Genomic DNA, 27,056 nt, shown 5'->3' with positions numbered 1-27,056 from the left:
TGTAGAAATCCAGCAAGTAGCATGGCAGATTTAAAGGAAGAGATATTGAATTTTCCATCATGTCAAAATGTAAAAAACATACTTTAAAATTTTCTTATGGCATCATATTATTTTCACATATGTGGCCAACTTCACAGCCAATCCCTCTCCTGCTGTTCAGCTAAGGCCACTGGGGGTTGGTACAACCCATGCACACAGCCACGTCTGTCACTGTCACCTTATCTTTGTTCCCTGAATGCAGCCAAAGGCTCTGTGTCCACACCAAAGCTTCAGAAGTTTTTAGGAATAACAGCTAAATGCAGCCTGATACCCAGTAGCATGGTAGAAGGCATTTTCCATTGCTGTCCTTTGCATGTGTGGTTTGATCTGCCTGAAAATCAGCCCCCAAAATCAGGAGACTCCTCCCAGGAGTGGGCTGACAGCAAAAGCAGCAGCACAAACCTGATCCTCTACAATTGCACTGAAACAAAGGCAGCAAAGGCAAAGGTGAGCTCTCAGAGAAACTGCATCAAATTCGGGGAAGGTAAGGAAGTACTGTGAGTGCTAAATAACACCTCTGCTTCCCAAGCTGCCTTTCCTTCCACAATCTCTACAGCTTTTGCAAAAGGCAGCGATGTCTGGGAGCCAGAAAAGAGAATATTTCTGCTGGGACAACTGCTGAAACAAAAGTGCAAGGAGAGAGAAAGACAGTGGTCACTTCTGAAGGAAGTATCTTAGTCAGACCAACACACAGTTACGAAATATAAAAGCTTTGGAGTACATATGCAGTTCTACCAGTCTGGCATAAATCAGAAGATTTAAAGATTCGTGTTTTTTCATATAAAACATGTATCAGGGAATTCCTAAAGAAAATAGGACCTGTAAAGCAGGTAGGATGTTAGCAAGAAGGAAAGAAAGCTAGTAAGACAATTACCTCCAAGGGAAAAGAAAGAGGCAAATCATATAGGAAACAATGAGGGAACAAGGTAATAATATGTTGTTAAATTAAATAATATGTTCTTAATATTTAATAAGATGTTGTTAAAACAAGTATTTGTGCTATATGAATAGCTTTTATTACTCAGGAAATTGATGAATTTTAGTTTGAAGTCTCATATCTGGAAGATCTGAAGCATGAAATATTAAGTCTGAGAAATCAGAGGTGGGATATTTTTTGATGTTATCTTTGGTTGTGTCCTTCATTTATTTGAGTAAATATTATATTAAGGTGTTCAGTTTTATATTAATATTTATTTTGATGTATCTGAGTCAGTGGATAAATAACTACTTTTCTAGGAGGTGCAAGCATAAGATCTAATGATTTTGATGGTTCTAGAAGGAGGCAAAGAAGTTTTAATCAGTGACAGAAGCAACAGAGATGTGTTGGAAAGTTTATTATTTCCTATTAAGACAGTCTTGATTCAGTTCATGTTCTTTCTCTCAATGTCCAGGAAAAACAAAAAAGTTTTGCTATTCAAGCCCCTCCCACCAAGACAAGTAAAAAAAAATTACAGTATTTGGGTTTAATTGTTGACTTAGTATTACCTTCAAGGATAAAATCCTTTGCACAGTATATATTAAAAACTGGTTTACTACTTCTGTAAGTTAGTAGCAAAGTCTAAATTAACCTCCTAAAAACTTGAAATTTAAAAAAAATGTCCTGAGTGCTGAAACCTTCTTGGTTAAATTACACTGAAGATTAAGTGCTGGCAGTTGATGGATAAACTTCTGAGGAGAGGGTTTACAGCAGGAATTCTGACAGATGCTGCAGCTGAGCAGTCACACCAAACTTCCACAGCAAAACCTGCAGCTGCTTTTAGGAAGCAATGCAAGCATGAGTGTGTGTGTGGGACAGAGGGTTTCAGTGAATTTTAAAAAAGCATCCTGAAAAATGTGTTAGACCTTGACAAAAGTCAAGGACTAGCACGGAGGCAACTGGCAATATTCTGAGAAACACAGACTGTGCTCTGTGTTCCTGGTTATTGTGGTTTTCTTCTGAGTGAATACAGAATATATGTTTTTTTATTAAAGAAGCTAGTTTATCTCATTAAAACAGAAAAGCTAATCACATGTTCTGACTAATTAAACCCACTCTATTTATGCTATCAATGCCTCCAGCTGCAATCAATACAATCAATGTGCAATAAACCATCCAGAGTTTCCTGATAACAGTGTGGAATGCCAAATATTGTCTTTTGACATTGTGAGCTGCATTGTAGGAAGGCTCAGAATAGGTTTCACACACACTCAACAGTATCATGTACCTTTAGAGCTTGCACTAAAATGTCATTATTCTGAAAGCTATTCTGCATACCAAAATATAAAGCAAATGGTCTATAATATTTTTTACATTTTTCTTAAAAAAATATTACTTAAAAATTCTTTAAAATACTTTCAGATAATAGTAGTCATATAGTGAAATGTCACATGACAGCTGAACTGTGATGGAAAGCAAAAGAATCTTTTGGACTTATGAACATCATTTTCAGTTTTATGACAGTATGGTAAATTTTGCAGAAAAAAGGCTTCCATCAGCAAAGTCTGTTGAGAAAATTAATGATGCTTTATTAAGCAGCACTTATCAATGACAATGTATTAAAAATTATTACCATCAACAGAAATCCTTAGAATCAGAAGTTTTCACTGAAATCTTAATGAACACCTTTGATACTTTGATTTTTTCACAGATCCTTTTGCAGATTGGGAGACTGAGAAAATGTCAAATCACTTAGTATAAAGATTTTTAATATTGCACTGTCTTGAGATAGCATACTTTATTGCATTTCTATTGGATCACATTTAATTTATATTACTTAAATCAATGGGATCATTTAATCCACTTTGTTAAAAAAAATGAAATGCTTCAAAGTTTTAGTAAGGTTTTGTCCAACAATCTATACCCAAATTAAAAGGAATATTTGTTCAGCCTTGTAGTATACTGCAAAAGTGCAATGCTAGGTCTCCAATATATCAAATCAGGTAATGAAAAACCAGCCTTAGTTTTGTATCATTATGAACACATCAGATTGACAGTCTATTCAGCACCTGAAGGGTACAATCACTAAAACCACAAAAGATTGTATTTAGCTGCATTGCTCAGTGAATTTTTATGAACTAGAGAGGAGAATGGACTTGTGCCTGGGTGAAGTAAGAGGAGCACATTTGCTGAACTCTGTTTTTACAGTGGATTATTTGACTAACTGTGGAGGGCCACAAAATGTCAATGTATGAATCAACTGTAAAAATATTTTAACAAAAAAAAGGACCAATTCCTGACATCTTGTGTAGCTATCAACTTAAATCTCAGTGCATACTTCTGCTGTATTAGCAGTATTTAATATCATGTGGAGCAAATCCTGCTGCAAATGCTGAAAATGCATAAGTGATATCTTACCATGATGCACTGAATGTAGAGTGCCAGCTTCCATCCAAAGTATGCTCCAGTTCTGCTAAGGTAGAGACTTAATTTCCTCCTGTTTTAAATTTTAGTGATATCTATTTAAGAAAATTTAGTAGAGACTATCTCAGTTCTTAGATAAATTAATAAAAAGTCACCTGGCTGTGTAAGACCCCTCATCTATTCCCTGATCTCACTTTTTTGGAGCATGAGTTGCTGGTTAAGCTCCTCTGGATTAAAAGATGTGAATTTTCAATTCTTTCCATGTCTCATCAGCTTCAGGCACGTGTAACTTTATTAACTTAAGGCAAATTACCTACATGCACCTGTTTTGTTTCTGCTCTGTCACATGGAAGTCCTGAATGCATGATGTGAGTTTGGGTTGATTTTTTAACAGGATTACCTCCATAGAAATAGATTCTTCAATTAGCTTCAGTAGTGAAGCAATGACTTTTGTAGGCTATTAATGATGAGATTTGTTTGAGGTATATACAAAATGCAATTGTTATTTGAAAATATGTTAAAACTAATTTCAGGTCCTGCCACTACATGTGACTGTAATAATTATTTAAGTTGTACATTATTGTATCTAAAATGCTTTAAACAATTCAAGTTCTTGAAAATTAGTAATTTTTTTTCTATAAAAATTCCATAAACTAATACAAATTCAGTATTAATTTGTACATCAAATTTGTTCAGTGATACTCAGTTTCAAGTGGAGAAACCAGTGTTTTTTTAAATGAAAAACTGACAGAGTTCACAGAAGCAGAAGATATACCACCAAAAGAATACAGAGTATACTTATACATAAAAATCAAGGATTTTTGAATGCATATTTTAACCAAAAATTTGAAAAATAACATAAATATATATTTTCCTATGAATTTGCAGGAATTGAAAGTTCTATTTTCAGAAGTATTTAAGGGCAATCTGGCAATACATTGATGATTAAAAAAAAAGGTAAGCCATGAGCTAAATTGTGTTATTTTCCTGGAGTGCTACAGTAGTTTCAAGATATCATTAAATCAGCACAAAGCAACACTTATCATTTCCTGCACATTTTTCACAGTGAGCTGCATTCTGACTATGAGTAATCTGTTAATCTGTTCTCTGCCTCACAATCCGTCAAAGTGACAGATTCATTCCATCCCTAATACATAATATCTTCATTTACTGTATGCCTTACTGGAACTTTCTTTTTTTCCTAGCACTAAGATTGAGAAAATCACAAGCATATTTAGAAAATGCCTTTTTCCTTCCTCCAGAGCACCTCAGCAAGGTCCTGTTTGCCAAGCACTGCACTTCTAATGGAGGCAGGGGCCTCCTTAAAAGTGAAATAATTTAATTGTCCATGAGATCATAAAAAGTGCAAGTGCAATTGTGCAGGGAACACTTGAATCTGCTCTTAAAGTCCTGAATCTCTAAATGAACTATCTTAGGGGTGCTAGATTGGATTCAAGGATAACAAAGGAGATGTGAATTCTGCTTACTAAACAATACATTTAGATAAAGTTAGGTTCTACTACAGGTATCCACACTATAATCATGCTGACATTGGCTGAAAGTCTCACCTGTTAATGCTTTCCAGTTTGTCTTTCATTATCAAAGTTGAAATGGCAACTTTGTGCAGGTTATCAAAACCATACACAATCATCTACATCTAAAAATACAAATGACCTGAATTTGGAGGTTTAACAGCTTAGTAATTAATATATTTTGCTATTTGGTCTATGTTTTGTAGTTAAATTAATGAAATTGCTATCATAGCTTCTGTTAAATGGAAGGAACATTTAATTTTACTTAAAGACTGGACCTTTAGATTATCACTGTATCAGCTTGCTGGCTAGATCATAGTCTTGATATTCACTAGCAATATTGATGGTACTAGTGGAGAAAACCAGTACTTTAACACCTGATATAAGTAAATTACTAGCTCTTTCTTCCTTGCTACTTGTGATTCATTTATCAGAAGATCAGCTGTATAAACTGGAAGTAATGAATTTGCAAAGGTGTGTCAAAATTCCTTTGTGTTAATCTAACCTAAGCAAGTAAATGATAGTAACTACCTTAGATACTCATTGATTAGTGAATGAAATGGATTTGCACATTTAATGAAGTGTCTGTTAGGTAGGATGTGCCTATTTTTTTGCATACTTTTAACAATTAAATAAAATTTTTAAAAGAAGTTGTATTTTACTCTTCTACCAGTTCAGGAAGCACCTGAGTCTTGTGATTAGAAAGTCTTGTTGCAATCAAAGTAATTCCTTTTCCCATAACCAGCCACCAACAGCATCTGACTGTTCTGTGCAGTTCCCAAGGCTCTCAAGAGTTTTCAGAAGGTGGGCTAAGACCTTAGGTGCTGACTTGTGGCTGGATGAAGCAACCTGCCATCCATAAACACTGGAGATGCCCTGGGAAAAGCCACAGGGGCAAAGGGCCACAGCAAGAGCTCAGCTGAGTGTGGAGAGACTGTAACAGCCTGGGAACAGGGGTCTTGTCCTTTCCATCTGACATGTCTGAGAGGTAAAATCTTTTACTGCCTGTTCTTCATCCTTACACATAAGCTCAGCCTTTGTTTGAATGGCCCAAGAATACCCAGAAAAAGGTGCAACCCCTAAAATTATTCTTGGTAAATCCTGAAGATAAAAACTAAAATTAAAAAGAAGAAGAACAAGAAAAAATAGACTACCTTACATTGACATGGATGTAACAGCATGTTTCAAAGTATTTGCCATGCTTTATATTTAAATCCTTAGTGCATATGCTGTCACGTTTCCATGTTCTTAGATTCCAAAAAAATGGAAAGCCATTTTTGGATTATTTTAACAAGCTTTAACATGTTAGCTACTTGGTCCCATAACCTTTCTGCAGCTAAGCTTTTTAGCATCATGATTAAAAAATGTAACCTGTTCAATTAGATGGTTCCTGTGCCATTTGCTTCTTTTGTCATGTTCTTTTTCATGCACATTATTGCCTGACAAAAGCAGCAGAACTTTGCTAATTCAGATTAACGACTGGGACATCTACTGCAAATTACTCTATTTTGTGGGTAAGTAACTGAACAAGTAAAATAAAAACCAAAGTACATTTTTGTGATGCATTGTTCTTGTTCACTTATTTTGACAACTGTTGTGTAATTTTACACTACTTCATAATATAATATTGTCTGTTGTGCAGAAGTAATGGTGTTGTATGATCTTATCATGAATCATAAGAATAAATATGCTTCTTTCTTTGAAAAACTCAGTCTTTACATGTGCTTCTTAACTAAGTTATTCTGCTATTCAAACCTTTGCATGGAAATACAAAGGCGTCTTGTGCCTGAATTTCACACCCTGCATGAGGGAGAGGTTCTGGTGTAGTGCAAATAAATGTTATAGCTGCGATCCCTCTTTTACTGCACCATTTCATGGGTGAGTTTAATTTTACAGAATCTCTCAATGGTATAATAACACGTGCAGCAGCTATTGGAATGTTTAGTTTTCATCTGGGGTGGATGAGAGTGCTTGAATGGTAGTCTCAAAGCTGAAGATACTTTCAATATTTGAAAGTTTACAGTTGATGGGTTTTTTATGCTGGAATCACTGATATTATGCAAATTATGCAAATGTATGTTACCATGATGATGGCAATATATATGGTAGCCATAGGCTCTGAAAAAAGACATTTTTTCTAGAAGAAAATTTCAAAGAAAGAGAAATAATTTATTCTCTAAAACCTGTAGAGTGTTCAGAATGAACAGAAAGAGGTGTTCATTATATTTACATATAATTTATATTTATACCTAGCATACCTAAATTTTACCAGTCATCAAAAGACACTTTTAGTTAAAGGTACGTGTTTATGCATCTCATGATTCATTACCTGAAGTGCTGTGCAGGCATATCATTATAAAAATAAGAAAATTGCATTGTTGGATAAAGTAGCAACTGAGGATTTGGATTATTTTTTTTTTTTTTTTTTCCTTGAGGTAAAACCAACAACTTTTTTTTTTTAGAAGTTATTGTCCTCCTCAAACACACCACTCTTCATATCAGTGAAACATTTTGTGGTGACAAATCTCAAATCTATAGCATTTACCATAAAAGGGATGAAAATGTTATTTACTTTTCCTTGGGTCGATTGCATTGTTTAGGTTTTTGGGTTTTTTTGATTGTAGAGGAAAGAATAACGATGACATCCCAATCAGTCTGACTTAACAAATGTAGGTTACAATGACAAGACAACCTGCATTAGTCAGCTCATACCAAGCCCACATGAAGGGAGGTCAATGGCTCTTAATCATTTGTCAGAGGCTGTAGAACTTAGCAGCTAATTTTAGATAGAAGAAACAGAAAAAGAAATATCTGGATAAAACCTAATTGAAAATTAACTGTGCATATTTGGCACAAAATTATTTAAGTAAAATATACTTCTAGTGAAAGGATACTCAATTAAATGTTGAAATATTTGTGCCCTACTTTAGTGCAGTTTCTGTGGAACAACTGTTTGAACAAGAGGAACAAATTTTATTTGTAGTTTGGGAAGAGTAGAGTAGGATGCCAAGACAGGAACTAGTGAGGCAATGTTTATGAAGATAGGGTTTTTCCAATAAGTTGAAACCTTTCTCTAAGGCAGAAAACCAATATTTTATCAGAAATAAATTTTCTGGAGAGCCTCTGTACAAGTTTATAAAAGTCTTTTAATAAATTAGGTTCAAGTGATCTTTTTCAGAGAGCAGCTCTGTATGGCTGAAATCCTAGAACACTTTCTGTCTTCCAGGATTTCCTTCAGTGAAACTTCCAAACCTTCTATGACACACAAATAGTTTGGAGGAGAAAATCTAACTAAGTAGATGCTGGTTATACTGCAAAATGTAGTCCTTGCACTGGAGAAGAAGCAACACAGACAGTTACAGCTCCTTGTGTGCAGAGAGGAAAGCAATTCCCGAGTTCTGCCAGCAGCACATCAGTTTGGGAATTGCAGGGCCATCACACCCACATCACCTCACTCTCCTGGCCCTGCAGCCTCAGCTGTCTCCTTTCATTAACTGGTTCTCTGCCTTGCAGAGCAGCCCCAGCTGGGCTGATTTCTATGGCAGGAAGGAGCAATATTCTTGGCAGAGTTATGACCTTTACCCAGCGGAACCAATGGACAATGAGTCGAGCTGAGTCTCTTTATTGACTGAATTTCCATTACCCTCACAGGCTTTCTTTCCTGGCTTGTCCTTTTATCTTATTATGGACAGAACCTACATTTTACTGGACAATAGCTCCTACATGGTTTCTTTTCATTTCCCAGAAGATATCACTGCTACACTTTTAAAAATTACTCTCAAGACCTGTTCTTTACCCCTCTTTACAAAAACCTATTTGTTCATTCAGTAAATGCACTGTGTAACTGTCTTTCTACCATAGCATTTACACTCACACACCTAAAAGGGCTGTATTTCAAATACTCCATGTGTTCCCTACAAAGCTATAGTAGGCTTAGAAAGTTTTAGACATTTTCTAGTTGCTTATACAGGATTTGTTAAAATTGCCTTTAAAACAGTTTAGGAACTAAGTTATAGAATTGCCATTAATTTCATTTCCTCCTTATTTAGGTACAAATCCTCTGTGAAAAACATTACAGTTTTCCATTACCATGAAAGGTAACGATGTGAATAATAGTATTCAAGTCACATCCTCTCCAGTTTTTATATCATGATGCAAACTGACCTCATAATTTTGTCATTTTCTGTATTTACAGCCCAATAATGCTTTTCTGGCAGTTCACAAGGGTTACTGAATTTATGAGGCACTTGCAAGTCAGGTACTTTATGAATACCACCTGCATTCCTCGAAAATGATTTCTAGGGAAATTTAAGTCTACTTTGTGTACTGGATTAAAATAGCATAAGAACTAAGTCATAAATTATACTATTTTAAATTTTATTATATGGAAAGACAAGTTTTCATTGTTGATCATATTAACTTGATATGATGAAACACTTTCTTTTTACAGATAATGGTGTTTATTTGTTTTTCCAGTATATAAAATGTACCAAGTACCAAATTGCTTTAGCACATGCATAAAAATAATGTAATAAAACTTGACTTAACCAACATATGGGGAAAAAGAAGACAATGTAGCTTGCACTAAAATATAGGCACTTATAATGTCATCAGAACTATAAAATCAATTTTGGAATAAAGAGTCCAAAGTTCTGTCTCAAGGCACCTCCTGCTGTACTCTGTGGACTGTAGTCAATTATCTCTGTCCACTTCCTCCATTCATCCATCCAGCTTATAAGGAGATGGTTCCTTAGACAACCACACTCAAGGCAGAGAGGTCTTCTAGACAAACATAAGTACCTTGATTTACATGTGAAAGGGAACAGGAATCCAGGATTATTTAACTCCAGTAATATATTGGAAATATATGGCTGTGTCTTGCAATAACTGATGCAACTGGGTGAACTTGCACAGAAAATTTCAGATGGTTTACTTCATAAAATTTAATCAGAAGATCTTGAATCCAGTGAGACAAGTGGCTGAAAACATCTGTGTGAGGAGAAACACATTATCCTGCACAACTGACTGACAGAGAGCTCTCAGAAAACATTTCAGACTGTTGGTAAAATATAAAGAAGTTGTAACTGAAATGTTCTCTCCTCCTATCCCTGTCCCCCAACACACATACATCATCCAGTTAAAACTTGGACAAGCAAAATCCACATTAATGACACCAAGTGAAAGTGAAATAGGACTGCTTTTAAAAATTAGTACACCTCTTGTTCAGGCAGTTAAAAAATTGACAAAGTGATGTTAGAGTTTCACAGGTACAAAGTAGGTCTGAAACTGGACAATTAATCTTGATTGTCTCAACAGTCTCAATGTGATTAATTTTCCTTAGCCACCTTCTCCCCTTGTCATCTCACCTTACATTGAATTCACAGGGATTTTGTTCCCGATTCCAAACAAAACAGATCAAGCTAAAAATCTGACACACAAAATATGCTGTAGACAGGATCCCTTTGCTCTCTCCCAGAGTGTTGTAACCCCCTCTCCTAACTGGGCTATCTATTGAAAAAACCCCTTACTTAATAAGCAGCATTAAAATCTTTTGGAACCAATTGATTCCCTGACACCTACAGTCACATACAGAATTCTAGCTCTAAGCCTTCAAAGCAGGGAGGGAGAAAGAAATAGATGAGAGTGTATGTATGTGAGATGAGGACGATTTGCTGAATCACACATCAAAGCAGATGCAGGAGCAAGGCCTGTGTCAGATACTTTAAATACACGGTGGTACATCCAAAACATGCAGAATTCAGTTCTGTGTTCCCAGACAGCTCAGACATACTGTAGACAATGACTAAAACGAGCAATAAAGCCCTCTGAGAGGAGGTTGCAATTGAAAAGAGATTGAAGATTAAATCAAAGAGTGTCACATTTAATATTCAGAACACTCTAACTGAATCCTTACTGCCTGGGCTATAAATGGAATCTTACCGTGGGCTGGAATGAGAAAGTGGGCTCATTTCTTTCTGATAGTGATGTTGCTGACTGACGGGCTGTGGAAAACAAAAATAATGGATTGTTTAGAAGTATGTCAGCGATCTGGTGTGAGCATATACATTTGCAGCTTCTGATATTAGAATTTTATAGACTTTTTTCTTATCTCTGAAATTAAAAATGGGTATTCTGGTCCTAACTGTACAAAAGTACAGCTTTAAAGATGATTTTTGTCTGGGTGGAAATACATATGAGTTAAAGAGGTGATCACACAGTTATTTAGCTGCTGCCTGTGAGAGTGTTGGGACAGTCAGGAGACTTCAGAGATGGAGGGTGGTAAAGTCTGGTATGACAGAAGAGTATGGATTGAACATTTGTACAAAGCATGAGGAAGAAAATCTTGTTAGCATCTGTGCAGAATGAACCATTTTGAAGAGTAGAAAACACCAAGGGAGAGGTAAGAGGGCTGGCAGACCAGGTAATAAGCAGTAACAGTAATTTTAGCAGTCCCAAATGAAGATTACTGAAGCACATATGATTCTCCATGGCACTGCAGCTTTGAAGCCTGGATTAAGCTGTTCATGAGTAGCTAAGAGTGAACTGTATGAATATTCATACAAGCCATGATAATTTCCCAGTCAAACCTTACCTACCCATTGTAAGCACACAGCCCAAAAGTTTCAAACTACATTTGGTTTATGGCATTAAAAAGAGTTATTTGCAAGAAAAATCAATATTCATAAACTGATGTAAAAATTCAAGAATTCTAAAATCCACAAATACATTTTGTCCCAGAATATATGTGGTTCTACCAGAAGAGACTCTCCCTGCCATTATCACACACCTCAAAAGCAGTTCTAAACAAATCATTGGAGGAAATGCAAAAGAAGTGAAAATGTAAGCATACATTGACAATACTTGTTCAATGTAGTACATTAAATGCTAAAATAATAAAAAGTGTTGTTAAATGATTTTTAAAACCAAAAATTAATCTAAAAATGAGTATGTCCTCCTGGTTTCAGAAAATGGAAAGGGATTTAGTAAAATATATGTTCAGGATGAATGACATCCTAATTACTACCAAATATGATTCACTGCCTGGTGGTGGATAGTACAATTCCCAGATGATAGCTAGTGGAAGATGAAGACAAGACAGAGAGTGAATTAGTCAGTCTATGAACCAGAATATCTGTCTAAATAATTTTTAGTCTCATTTCATAGTAAAGAATACTCTTCCTCAGTTTTGCAATTTGACTTGATGTGAACAGATCCCTCCAGGGGTTGTCAAACTGAGCTCACAGTTGGCATAATTCTGGGTTTAAATAACACTCCTCTTGTCTGTCAGACTTCAGTTCTGCCAGACCATTTCTGTGTTAAGTGGCTTTCTTCTCTGAAGACTCACAAAGGAGGCCAAAAGACCTTCCACAAATTAGGTATGAGCCTGGAAGTACTATTTCAAATATTTTTCAGATCAAGACTTATGTAACTGAATTTATGTTTAGGAAGTTGCTTGTGGAACAAGTAATCTTCCTTCTCTGTGAGTACTCCTTACTTGAAAGACAAGTTTCAGTGGTGGGAATAATTTGGATTCTGCTAATACAACATTATATCACTACAAGCTTCCAGGATATATCAGTGAGCAATCAGGAGAATCTTCCTTCTTTGAATTTCTGAGGAGAAACAGGGACCATATGTAGTAAGGTATCCTGAATTCTCCTATAGATCTTTCTCCAAAATGTTTGTGTTGTGCCTGAATTGGTGTCTGAAGTGTGGAAACAACTATCCAAGAAGCTGAATGGGCCAGTTCTCTGACAGGGCAAGAAAGTCTCACAAGATCTCTAAAATAAAGCAAGGTGTTTAAACAGAAATGTTTTGTAAGCTTTGCAAATTTTCTTGGATAATGTATATATGTGTGAGTATAAACTTCACATTACATTCTGCAATATACAGAACTGTGTCTTTCATAGTGTTGCAAATCTAGCATGAATTTTCATAGGTCTTAAGATTTAAGAAAACATTCAGGTAAGACATGGTCAAATAAAATATTTAGAAATATTTAGCTCTACAAACACATATTTTTGAATTGAAACTGTGTCCCACACACATTTTACAAGGGTTTACAATTCTCCTTCAAAGTAAACCTATTTTAAAGTAGAAGTTTTTCATATGTATAACTGAGGCTATACTAGCTAATGTATAATATTCAAAGTGATTTTATTCCTTTTTGGCTGTCATAGTTTACAGCAGCAGCTAAACCACTTACATTTCAACATTTTCTCCTGACAGCATATACTCAGTTCTTGGTAGACTATCATAGAATATAAATCCAAAATTTTAGTGTATCTGTTTTGTAGTTGTTAAGGACATCTGTTCTAACTGTAGCTCAATAATATGATTGATCTATGTGCCTTTACATTCACAAGGGTTTCTCAATTCATTAAAGTCAGTAACATGACACTTCTCAATGATTCTGAAAATCAGGCTAAAAATGGTTAAGTGATAAAAAAAAATTAAACTCACTTAGAATGTGGTTTGTATATAGAATATTACTTTGATACATAAATGCACTATCTAACATGATTATACCCTGCCCTGCCTTGCAAAACATCAAAGGTATTTCAAAATTAAAGATACACAAAAAGCTGCCTTCTGGTGGTGCTGTTGCCATAGATTCCACCTAAAGGACACAAATGAATAAAATGAAGAAAAATTTGTAAGAAAATACTTCTTATTTATCTTTGAAAAACATAAGAGAAAGCAATTGATACTACTGATTTAAAGAATCAGAAAGATACAACCTGGAAACACATGTAAGCATGAAAGTTTAATCATGACAAGAATTTCAAGCTGTACTTAATTTCTCAAATTCCAGTATGAGGATTATTTCTATTTCTTTTCAATATACTGCACTGCTAAAATAATTTACCTATGCAACTGGAAGATGGCTACAGATCTATATCTATATATAAAGCTCTATAAAGTTTTCTGCAGTTTGTACATCTGATTTTGGAAGGATTGAGCATTTGAAAATTCTCTTAACTCAAACGATAGTGGTACTAAAGATCAGAGACAAAAACAAATCTGCTTTTATTCTACACATATATTTTTAACGTAAGAAATATATATAAGAAATAAATATATATAAGAAACGCTTCTTTGTAAAAACTAGAAGCTGAGAAAATGATGAGTTTACTAGTACTGGGGGATGAAGGGATTGAGAGCAGCTCTGTGGAGAAGGATTTGGGAGTATTGGGGGATGAACAGCTAGACATGACCTGTCAGACCAGAATGCCAATTGTATCCCGCGCTGCATCCAAAGGAAGCATTGGCAGCAGGTTCAGGGGGGGAATTCTGCCCCTCTGCTCTGCCCCTGTGAGACCCCACCTGGGGCATTGTGCCAGCTCTGGGGTCCTCAGCACAGGAAAGACATGGACCTGCTGGAGTGAGTCCAGAGCAGGGCTGCACAAATTATCAGAGGACTGGAAGATGTCTCCTATGGAGAGAGTCTGAGAGAGCTGGGGTTTCAACATGGAGAAAAGGAGGCTTTGGGAAGGTCTTCCTGCAGCCATTCAGAGCCTAAAGAAGGCTTTACAAGAAATATAGGGACAGAGTTTGTAGTAGGGCCTGTTGTGATAGGACAAAGGACAACAGTTTTAAACTAAAAGAGTGTAGATTTAGGTGTTAGGAAAAAGTTTTTTACAATGCAGGTGGTGAGGCATTGGAACAGATTGCCCAGAGCAGCTGTGACTGCCCATCCCTACAAATGTTCAAGGCCTGGCTGGATGGGGACCTGAGCAACTGGCTTTAGTGGAGGGTGTTCTTGCCCAGTGGTAGGAGGATGGACTAGATGACCTTTAAAGGTCCCTTCCAAATGAAAGTATTCTATAATTTCCTTATTTTAGGTCTTACAGAAAGAGAATGCATGACTGAAGGCATTAATTTCAGCTAACCATTTGAGTACTGGCACAGCATTGCTACTCCCAAGTCTTCTGAAATGTTGTAAGCATATCAAAATATACTGACATTTAACACCAGCATACCAACAATTTCCCCAAGTACTCTTTTAAAAGCTTCTGTGTTAAAAGAATGTGGGTGATTAAATAATCACCTCCATTAACAAATATTGTTAAAGCCTTCTTAGATACCAAAGGTCTACAAAGTGAATTATCACCCTCACATAGATACTCTGCATTTTTCCAAATGTTGGAACAGAATTACATTGAGTAGTGTTAAACACACAAGTCCATGCTCAAAAAACTTCCATCATATCCATGAATAGCTGGTGCTCTGGCTGGTATCTCAGCAAGGAAAATATGAAGTGAAACAGGAGATTCTGGGGGCTGACTGACATTGTACTGGCACAGTGCTGCTCTCCATAAAGGCTGAGGTAAGCGGGTACAGAAGACCTTGAAAGCTGAATTTCTTTGTTTTTGTGAGGGACTAAGTGGTAGTCTTTACCTGAGAAATATTCAATTTCTTTCCTAAGTTATTCCTCCTTGGAAATGAGGTTCTTGCCATTTAATCTTAAACCCTCAATGTCCACCTTGCAAAATGCAGAGGAGAAACCTGACAAGGCTGAATGTGTAAGGCACACCAAACTTCAGTCAGCTGAGTGAAATGTGATGAACTCTCTCAAAGACAAAATTTTGTTTTTTATGCTTGAATTATGTAGACAAAGATGGCCATAAAGGGCTGTTATGAAAAATTACAACTATATCAATTTTATATTACTAACCTATTATATCTAAACACTCTTTTAGATTGAAGCTATAGAAGTTGATCAAGGAAGTAAGATCAAAGAATAGTCTTTGCAATTACATTGTGCTTCACTGAATGCTGCTGCAGTACATCTTACTTTAAAAGTTCGTTTTGTTTTAGTCATGTAATTTGTATTAACCAAACCTGATGTGTCTAAATATTCTGATCAATTTCCTTATAATTAAACTACTAAAAAAATAATGAGACTGCTATTCTGTATATTTAATTGAGTTCCATTTGTCTGGTCTTGCAGATTTGTACCATGTTTGAGCCTGTTTAATGAGTACGGACAAAACACATTGGAAATATGAAATTAACAAAATGTGTAATGGAGATGTATATCAAATAGTTAATACCAACTAATGTTTCTCTGATGTCCTGCAAAATATTCCTCTATAAATCAAGTTCTTATTTGTACAATTACCCACTTATTAACACATTTCTTCTCATTTGAAACCTTCATTTAACAGGGTACTCCAAAGTTCCAGCACTGTATTGATCATTCATTGTGGGAAGTTGCTGCTACAGGCCTCTATTTGGACCCTGTAGAACCTTGAAGGTAATTTGCACCTAACATTTTAGAGCATTTACTCTGCAATAGTTTATATTGGGGCAACACAGCTGTGTTTAGTTCTCAAACATTGGATTTGCCTCAGAGCTGTGCTGTGTGCTTTACTTAAGCCACATTCATTGTTTATTATTGCCTCGAATGTAATAAAATAACAGCTATATTGCTGATATATATATGGAGTATGAGGTTATCTAGTTTTACAGCAGCTCCTGCTAGTACCTTTATATAGCTCCTGAAATGCTATTCTGTGCTTTCATGCATTCAATACTTTTTGGTGGAATGCAACAAATACTCTGCTTCTTACAGCAGTACTGCCACATAGTGCAGCTGTGTGTGATTCTGTACCACTTTGTACCAGGACAAATAATGATCCAAGGTGCAAAACACATAATGATCACATACTAAGTGCTCAGAACTACTGTAGCTTTTTGCTGCTTTCTCCTGCTTCAGTTCTTTAAACATTTAGCTTTTCAGTAATGAGACTTTATCGTTGTAAGAAGCAATTATTTTCCATTACTCACACTGTAATGCAGCTGCTGACTGGTATATCTAGGTTTCATTCATTTTGGAACTATTTTTAAGTACTATATCACACACCTGCAGGTTGTCAGCCACTATTGTGATGAACTGTACAGCCTACATGATTATTCAGGATTCTAGGAAGGAGTATATATAATAGATTTGCTCTTTATCCATGGTGGTACTAGAGAACATGCTGGAAGTGCGTGTGTCTTGGTTAAATGTTTTCCTTGATAAGTTCTTAAGAGCCTTTGGTAATGATACCTTAAATTTCAACTCTACTCAAAGAAAATCTAGTGTTCAAGACCCCTGAGAAAATACTGTGGGTTTTGACTTACTGGGGGAAAACAAGAGTTCCAGGTTGCTGTATCATCATCACTGCTTATACTTAGGTTGACATTGCAGCAATCGATCTGTGTGGCGCTCAGCCCATGGGAGATCCCAGCATCCCATAATTCTTCATTTTGTTGTCTCTTCATGCTGGCCAGCATCTGTAGTTCAGATGAACTCAGTCTATTTGACTGGAACTTTTTCCTGTCATACTCCTGTGAAATAAAATGGAAAAGTCAACAATATAGACAGGATCACCGAACAGAATAGATGAATGAAACCCAGAGAGACCTTGGAGAATCTCTCAGAGAATCTTCAAAAAGCTTCAATACTGAAAGAGAAACGAAATGTTTACTAGAAAAAAATCAGTTAACAGATTTCTGTTCATCTGTGAAGATCAAGCATATTTATAAACAATTACAGGCAGGAAGAACACCATAAGCACTGTAATGAACTGCAGTTTTGATCCAGGGTGTTTGGTGAAGTTGCTGTTCCACTGCAATTAAAAATGGAAGATAAAAACAGGCCTTAAGAAGTTCAAAAATCCATCAGCTTTTAAATGCAAATCTTGAATTAAAGCCAATCTCACAGTTATCACAGTATCATCAACACCATCAATGTAACATTTAGCTACTGGTCAAGCACAGCATAACATTTCTCTGTAAAGCCATGTCAACACTAAATTTCAAAGGTTATTCTGGCAGTTTGCTAGTGTATGAATTTTCAAGTGAACTTCAATGTCTTTTCACTTTTCTTCACATCCACTGGTGGAATTGTTAATATAATCCTAACTGTTATACCTAACTTGATCCACAGGCCAAAAGCTACAGACACATACTAACCATTTTGCAGTTGATACTTAAGCCTCGCTCAAAACCTTAAGATGAGATAGTTTAAAGTCACCACACCTGCTGTTGGCACTATCTTTGTTTAAAGAACACCTGCTTTAAGAAAAGCTTTCACCTTTTTAAAGGGTCCACATGGATTGCTCTTTCACAAAGGAACAAGTCTAGTACTTGAGACATTTAGTTTTGGTTCTAAATGTAAGTACAAAGCATTTCTGCTGGAAAAGTGAATCCAGGCAGTGACCAGGACTTGAATGGATTTAGATGCCTGGAGTATTGGCCAGTGGGCTGTGAGACACTATATAACAATATCCCAAAGAGGGACAGAGCATTGATTCTAGTGAAGAGAATGGAGCTTTTAGACCAGGAATGAATCATATTCATGGCAGAAGGGAGGATCTCTGTCTCTTTTGCTGTGAGAAGGCACTGGGTAACTGAAGACCTCAAGAATACATACAAGTCAGCAGTACAAGGGATATGAACATTGACAACTTTTCTTGCTATGAAATGTGGTGTGTAATGTTTTAGTGTATCTTCAAGGGGTACAGAAGTCACCCTACACCAGAATTCATAGTGAAATTTTAACTCCTTTGCTTTCTTCCTATGTATGTAAAATACAAAGTACAAGAAGATGACAGAATACACAAAGCATAAGATGACAGAAGCGGTTTGCACAGTTACCATTCCATTTTTACAATCCTCGCTAATGAGGTCCAAGCTTAACTCCTGAATATTGTGATGACTACTACCATTTTTAATCCTAAAATTATCTGAGATGTTTTCTCTAGACCTTTCCTGAATGCCTGTTACTAGCTCAGTGACTATTAGTCATTTGTTCACCTCACCCAAAGCTTTGTTGTGCCTGGGGAGCCTGCTTTGCTCTAATGTATCAATATTCTACCAGATCTGCAGCTGCTGTAACTTTTATTGATCTTATTGAACATGCGGATTTCCTGTTAAATTTCCTATATATAAACCTTCTGCAGTTATTTGATTATTATAAGAGAAGCTTTGGCTTATCTTTCTTCCTTCATATAATTGGTATGCAGTCATTAAACTGACAGAATGAACTGGTGCTCTGCAGAATAAAAGCTTTAACTATTGAAAGAACTTTTTTCTCATTCTCTTTTTAATAAAAGCACAAAAAAAGCGCCTAAACTTGCTTGTCTTTTCCTTTACATCTATAAAGAAAGATGCATAGATTTGTGGAATTATTACAGCATAATTCTAAACATCTGCCGTTCCCCTTCCCAGTTTATTTCAAATTGTCATTCTGTTTTCTTTTCCTCTAATGGTCTCACTCTGAAAATACCACACTCAGGAAGGAGAAGAGATGCTACGACCATTTTCTGTGGTAAACATCCCTTAAATAAACTAATGAAGGAGAAATAGTTTGGAATATTTATTCTTCAAGTTCCGATGACTACCACCAAAAGCCTCTTCAAAAATTTTATATTGTCTTTGTTGGCTTTCAAAGAGAGAATTTGAAAACTGAATTTGAAATTAAGTTAACTTTGTAATTTAGGAGAATCTTTTGATGTAAGAAGTAATTTTGCAATACTCGTAAATTTGTCTAAAATTAATATTTCATTTAGTAATTAAAAGCTTATCTTGTCTATTTGAATATTCTTCCCTTACAATAAAATATTTTTATTAAGCACTTAAAACTTTTGCTAGATTGATAAAACCTGTTGTTTAAAGGATTTTTTTTCATACATAATGACATTTGCATTCTTCTAGGTTCAAATGATTTATTCAGAATTGTTTGAATGTAGTTGTACGTGTGGAAAACTTTAATTACCAGCTATCTACATGCTTGAAATATTTCCCAGAGGGCTATACTTCTTTCTTAATTAAAAATATTTGAACTTAATAATAGAGAACTCTATTAAAACATGAATAAAACATTGCAAGAAACCAGGTCCTTAAAGCATATTAAGCAGCAGGCAAATCAATTGCAGAAGACTTGGTTAAGCACTTTTTTTCCTTGACTAGTCCCTTGTATGAGCACAAAAAGAAATGTCAAAGAATTCCAAGGAAGGGCTTCTATAAAATTTTAAGACTTGATCAAGTGTTAAGACCTAGATCTGCCAGATACTTTAATCTTATGTTTTGTAGCAATAAAACAAAATCTGTAGCTAATGAGTTTCTATACATTAATAATAGGATTTGTTCTTAAAAAAAATACTTACAAGCAACAAATCACATGTGCAATACATTTACAACTACAACTGCAGTATGGTAATAACCTTATTGTCTCAATTAGTAATCAACTATTGCAATCCACCCAGAGAGTCTACATTTAGCTGAGTTCTACAGGACAAAGTTGATGACTGCATTAAACACAGATAATATCTGTTGGAAAAGTAATACATGTATAATTTCATTTATTATGGACAAATAGGCTACAGTTATGATAAGCATTAAACATAATTGGACTGTAATTGGAACAATTTTCTAAAACTTGAAAGTATGAGGAAACAAGGAATATATTTAATTGCAAAGATGTAAGTAGCTACTGGAAAAAAGAAGGATTAAATTGCTATAAACTATAATAGGAGGGTAAGGCAATGAAAAATATAAACAAATTTTACCATACATATTGACTGCATATTACCGTCTCAAAGAAAAAGAGAATGAGATTACTGGTATCAGCTGGGGCTTTTCCTATCACTGAAAATTATAGAAACATGATCTTCTTTCCAAATAGAAATGAACCCATGCATTGCTTTCTTCCACATTTTCTACATCACTAGTGGCAATTCTAATGGCTTTTCCAGATCATAAATACACAGAACATATGCTGCTATTGAAAGGATTTTCTTTGCTTTTTAATTCTTTTAATTCTTTTGCTTTTCATAGTCTTTAAAGTCACCAGCCACTGATACTTCTCATGATAATAAAGTCTCAGCACTGTTTCTGATTTTCACTTGCACTGCTGTGTTTCATTCCCCTTGCTTCCCCCTAATTTACTTCTTTCCCAAAGGAAACCAGTCTCCACAACCTTCATGGAAAAGGATGTTCTGTTTTTATCAGGAAAAGTACAGGGTCTTCACCAATCCAATAAACTACTTGCAGGATACAAGAAGAGCTTTCCAGAATCCCCAGTCTGAGAGACAACCTCACAGCACTGAGAGACACATAAGCCCTAGCCCTTCACCAGTACTGAAAGAAACTCATTCCACAAAAATGCCTCTGTGGCAGGGCAGGATTAGCATTTCCCCATCAAGGGCACACAGAAAAGCTGAACATGTTTTCCTAGACACTACTGTTTAATGTGGTGCCCAATTCAGATTGCTCCTCCCAGCCTGGACTTCCATACCCACAGCTCCCTGCAGGGCTGTCCATCCCCAGCAGCAGCAGCAGCCCTGTCCCATGGAAGTCATCGCTGCTGCTTCCCTCTTCACACAGGCTGTCAAATCAGCTAACTAAAATTGCTCTATCAACCGGTCACAGAAGTGCTACAGACCAACACTCCCCCAGCAGAATCACAGCACACTCCCTTTCCTGCAGCAGATGAGACAAACCACAAGGACACAAAAATTATAGATGTCCATTTCCTTCATGTAAATGAGGTACAGGTCATATTCTAAGACATGAAAGTAGAAACATTTTTTCAAACAATGCATAACTACTTCATAGAGCCCCCCAAAAGAGAAGAGTCTATTCCTTTGGTCCCCAGAGGTATGCAATACGTAGGGACCAAAGGTATTATAAGAAATTCAAGATATATCCAAGATAGTAGAAAACAAACCCCACGCTTACAATAACAATCATGCAGTAATTCAATTCAACATCCCTGGGTAAAATTATCCACAAAAATTCACAAAACAGCAATCATGGGACTAAGTACCATAAAACTCCTAGACCTGTAAAAGAGACACCTGCAGGGGAATATGATACGCAGCAATGAAGTAGGAAGTGGCACAGGTAAGAATATTAGTTAAAAAAAATTGCTTTTTTGTAACAAATAGAAGAATAAGAAAGCATCAGGAATGAGAAAACGCATTAAAAAAATGAAGATATATGTTTTTTTCCCACAAATAGCAGTTAAAGTTTGAAATTCACTGTCACAAGGCAAAGGCCATATAGATGCAGAAAGCAAACACACAAATCTCTGGGGAAAAAAAACTCTACCACCAGTTTCTCACCACAGACACCACCTTTCCTGAAGAAATGGCTAAGCTAAGGACTGCTGGAAGGAAGCCTTCAGGGCCCTGCTGCTGAGGTCCCCCTGGGTGCTTTCCCTGTCCTTGCCCTGTTATTCTCTCCAGACATCTAGGGCTGACTGCTGGACAGAAGCTGCCTTGCTGCTGGCTCTCAGTCACATAATTTACCCTTAATCAGGGCTGAGCAGAGAGACCATGAAGTGCCCAAATTAACACTCCTTCTGTGGTCATTCGTTAACACAGCAATTTAAAATCTCACAATTTTCTTCTGTAACCTTTCAGCCCCAAACTATTTTCTAACTAATTTATTTCCAAAATGTGAGTTGCTCAATGACACATCTTTTTATCTACAAACCTTTGTCATTTCTGTTATATTTGGAGTATGATTTTGTGTTCCACAAACCCCTACAAAATCAACTTTCAACAGACTGAGCACAGTAAATGCAGTTATGATGAAGCCAGAATATATCAGAATGAATGATATACTATTAATCACTTCATGCAAATGGGAATATCTAATATAGCTTCTCTATACAATCTAGTAATTCAATTTCAAAGTAAAAATCACTTACACAAGTCTGTGCTGTCAGACATGAATTTCCATTTGAAACTTTCTTGAGAGATGTTTTACTGACAGATCTTTCGAATTGATCTAAAACTCCTTCATATCTTTCAGTTTCTTCAGATACATTTCTAATTACTCTAAAGGATTTGGATTTACTTTGAATTGGAGAAAGAGAAAGGATAGGCTTTAAACTTCTTTGAAAGCTAATAGATTCTGTTTTTCTCGTGGTGGAACTCTGTGGTTTTGATAAGACGACCTCTTCGAAGTTGTATTTGCTGTGTTCCTTATTCTTCCAGTACTCATTTCCCTGTGACATCTTATTTAATGGGATCTCTTTAAAAACTGCTGAATCAGATGTTCCTTGTCTACTGTGGCTGTTCTCAATGTTCTCAGCACTCTGGATGAGTTCACTGTTGTCATCCTAAATTTAGGAAAAGAGCAAGAGTGGTTGGCTCCCTCTCATCATTACACAGTTCAGTTTTACATAACCTTACTTCAAAATCTCTCTTTAATCTCTGCCTCCTGTTTCTAAATTTACAAGGATTCTGAAAAACAGCTGCTTTTCCTGGCAAATACACTGATTGTACCATAAACATATTCTTACATCTGAAGCTGATTACACTTTTCAAAATGTCAGGTCAGATTTTGAATGCTGGTATAATGTCCAAGACCTGTGTCTTACCTGACATTCATAATTTCAATAGAATTTATTACAGCTGTAAACCAAAACTAAGCAATGTGTCCATGATGGTGTCTTTCCATTGAATTATTAATATTCCATATTTTCACATTGCATCTTCAACTTAAATGTAGAAGCAGTAACTCCTGCTGAGATCACTTTGCTCTGCTCTGCTAATCATATGGTACTGGATATCATATTCATTACCATTTGAGTACAATTTAAAGAATTTTAGAGGTTAGTTTATTAACCTTATATCCATGCTTCTAACAAAGTCCCTGCAAAATATCCCATGAATCAAGTGTATGATGTTCAGTCATACCCCATCTCCACAGCAATCAGCAGGACTGAAAAGAAGGGAAAGAGAAATATTGCAGGAGTGCATCTAGTGTTTGCCTCAGTGTTCTTATTCCCAAGAAAGAAAGGATGAGAGCAGCCTCATCCTCATCTCGTGATGCTGCTCCTCTGCCATATGGTCCCACAGAGGATGTCAGGCAGGATCACCTGCAGTGCCTCTCACAGCTGAGGTGCAATCCTGCTGCACATGAAAGTGATCCAAGATTGTTACTGACTTCAGTGAGTTCAGGATTACACAGCATGAAATGTACGTTCAAGAAGATAATCCCTCCGTTTTATTAATGGTACACATTTTGGAAATTTATAGTTTGATTCCCTCAGTTATTTTGTAAAACAGTTAAATTCAGTCCATCTTGCTATTATGCAACTCAGTTACATTTTATTTCTCTGCCGTGAGCTACAGATTCAAATGCTAAGAAACAGACTTTAAAATCTAAGAAACAGAAGTGCTAAGAATGCTAAGAAACAGTTAGAAGTGAAATACACTAGAATGTTCATAAAATTAGGAACTTTAGCAGTCATGTCATTCATGACATAATGAAATTATTCCACATATTGACAATTCAGCAAATTTCTGTACAGTATCAAATGATACTAGACAGATATACTAAAAAATTGTTTGTTTTCTTTCATTAATTTAATTGCTGAAAGATTTCCACATTGCAAAAGAATTAAAGTTGGTGATGCTCAGACAGAACATGCAGCAGAAATACCAATAATCAAGTAACATTCAAAAGCTGGAATTTTGTAATTCACTTTCAACAATGTCAATGAGCAAAACCAATCTCCATTTGCAGTTTTAAAAGACACAATGAAGTCTTATTTACTGAAGTCTTGAGCAACCATAGAGGACTTGGATCTCACTCATCCTTTTTTTTTTGTTTGTTTTTGGAGTAATGATGCACAGTTCTGGCATCTCTCTGTTAGCACAGGAGCTGACAGAGTTAGCTTTCTTTTGTCAGCTTGTTACACAGGGTACACCTGCACTGAGTCCTGTATCTGGTTAGATACAGCAACCTGACAGAGACAAATCTACCTGTTGGTATATGGGGAAAAGATGATTTATCCTCTCTGTCTGGCTTGAAGACAGAATCTCATCCTAGGAGTTTGAGAATGAGGACTGCTTTATCAAGAGTTACATGCACAAAGTGGCCTACCTCCTCACTGCTGTCAGTTCCTTCAAAGCTATCTTCAGTTGTGGTTTGTTCGTGTTCTCCCTTACTGTGTAGCTCCAGTTCCAATGGGAAAATGTAACTTTTTGGTGATATATTGGGAGACTTTCCATAAGGAGCTGACCGAGGTTTTGATGAAAATGTGAAAACCTCTTTCTTACTCCTTTGATTATCAGCTGTTTCCCTGTTGGGATGTTCAACAGAGGCATTCTGGGCTGAGGGTAAATTAGAGCAGGCTGAACTTCCAGCAGATTCAAAGTGCTCCTTCCTATCCAACTGATTATTCTCACTGAACCTCTCTGGAAACACCCATTCATCTGAAACACACAATTCCAATGCCAAATATATAAATTGTGAGCTACTCTGATCATTCTCATTTTCTCTGAAAATTGGATAGCAAAGTAAGTTTTTCTAGTACAGAAACATTTTGCCTATCAAAGAATAAGAGTGATGAGGATGCAATGAAAAAGATCAGGTTGCTTTCAAAGTGCAGCAAGGTAATAAAATATTTCTAAACAGAGCTCTGGTACAGGACATGCAAACCTGCCATTTTCAAACCTGAAACTGTTTAGCCATCAAGATTTGAAACCCACAACTGAATTTTATTTTAGGAAAGCATGATTTTATTTATTATGGCCATTTATCTTTTTCTATAGGTATTTTTGGCATCTGACATTTAAAAAATAATCAGACATTGGTGGAAAGTTCATAGTATTACAATCTGTTCCTTCTTTACTACTGAAAGTCCACACTTTTACATTCAGAACTTATGGCTTAAATCTCAATTTCAAACTTGTGTTCTGATAAAAAAGTGTGACATGAAAAATGTATAAAGATATCTGTTTCACTAGGTTTCCCTGAATATAGGACAACTAATCTGACAATTTTAAAACAAACAATAAACTACAGAAATGGATTTAAAGATTGAGTGCACCAGATACACATGAAAAGACCATTTTTATGTTCTTATTGTTAACTTATATTTTACTGTTTGGAATGATGGTATAGAAAAAAATGTCAATTTGATTGATTACAACCAATCTTGAATAGCATCTAAGAAAAGGAGAATTGCTCAAGTATGCAATACTCCCTTATCTTCATTAAAGGTAGTGTGGTGTGGATTATTCACTAGATATTGAAACTTTCCAGCTCCATAAAACAAAGTTACCATCAACCATATTAAAAAACCCAATGACAGAATACTAAAAATGTAATAATAAAGTAGCATTGCAATAATAAAATGCTTGCCACCACAGAAGACAATAAGTTTAGTGGGGTGTTTTGTGCTTTACTGTGATATTTTACTTTTAGTTTTGTTAGAATTACCACTTCAGGCACATTCAGCAGCTTGGGAGGACTGAGAGGGTGGGAGGAACTCTGAATCACCACAAATGAAGGCAAAAGAAAGAAGAATGAGATGCCAGCAGAAACAGCTGTCTTCTTACTTCTCACTGGTTGCTGTGATTTTTCCAGTTTACTGAAGACAGACAGTAAGGCTACCAAACCCCAGTTAATATCCAGGAACCAGTGGAAAGTTGGGACTTGATGTATCTTGTATGACCATGGCTTGCATCTTCTTGTTCCAGAAAAGGCCATTTTTCAATCTCTTCATGAAGACCATCTTTAGTAAGAACACCCAAGGCTTTTCAAGTAAACTCTTACTCTATTAGAAAATCGTTCTGGTTTAAAACAATGTAGTAGATTCTGCTTTTAATTATTATAAGCCTCGAAAGCTGAACGTGCAAGTGATTTAATTTATTTTATAAATATTTTGGACTAGCTCTTCCAAGAGCATCAAGAAGTGAGTGAGACTACTCAAAACTTTCAGGAAACACCCTTCAATGAGTAAACCAAATGACTTTTAGTTCTGTATCCATAACTACAGGTTCTTCAAAGAAGGGTATTGGGGCAGAATTCTCCAGTCTACTATCATTCAAGATTGTGTCACATTCCTCTGATAACGTATTTTTCAAAGGCAATTGGAATTACATGTGAAGGGTGATACACAAATAAAACAACTGAAAGCATAAGAGAAAACACAGTCATGAACATTTCACAGATTTTATGCTTTTGGTATACTTTATATCTGTATAAGTTACCTTTATTAAGCTACCATTTCCCCTATAAAAATGAAATGAGAAGAGGGATATTTTCATGAGCTTTTCAAGTGAGGCTGAACACAGTATTTGGATGTTCAAGGACAAATACTCAGGAACTGTTTTTTCCCCAAACTGATT

At 35.9% G+C, this 27,056-nt stretch overlaps 1 protein-coding gene across 1 annotated transcript in view; it reads right to left on the bottom strand.

Moving 5' to 3' along the window:
• CFAP20DC (CFAP20 domain containing) overlaps window positions 1–27,056 on the bottom strand; it is a 63,292-nt gene that overhangs the window by 7,542 nt on the left and 28,694 nt on the right. The window contains exons 11-14 of the mRNA XM_041425997.1: window positions 24,805–25,136; window positions 22,619–23,032; window positions 17,041–17,247; window positions 10,852–10,913 (exon numbers count right to left, since the gene is read on the bottom strand). Of these exons, the coding sequence (XP_041281931.1) occupies window positions 10,852–10,913; window positions 17,041–17,247; window positions 22,619–23,032; window positions 24,805–25,136 (1,015 nt within the window). The remainder of the gene's footprint in view (window positions 1–10,851; window positions 10,914–17,040; window positions 17,248–22,618; window positions 23,033–24,804; window positions 25,137–27,056) is intronic.

Source organism: Onychostruthus taczanowskii, unplaced genomic scaffold (assembly GCF_017590055.1).
Source record: "Onychostruthus taczanowskii isolate IOZ18803 unplaced genomic scaffold, ASM1759005v1 scaffold9, whole genome shotgun sequence".
In the NCBI taxonomy this organism is placed as follows: Eukaryota; Metazoa; Chordata; class Aves; order Passeriformes; family Passeridae; genus Onychostruthus; species Onychostruthus taczanowskii.
This window is presented reverse-complemented; position numbering and strand designations above follow the sequence as displayed.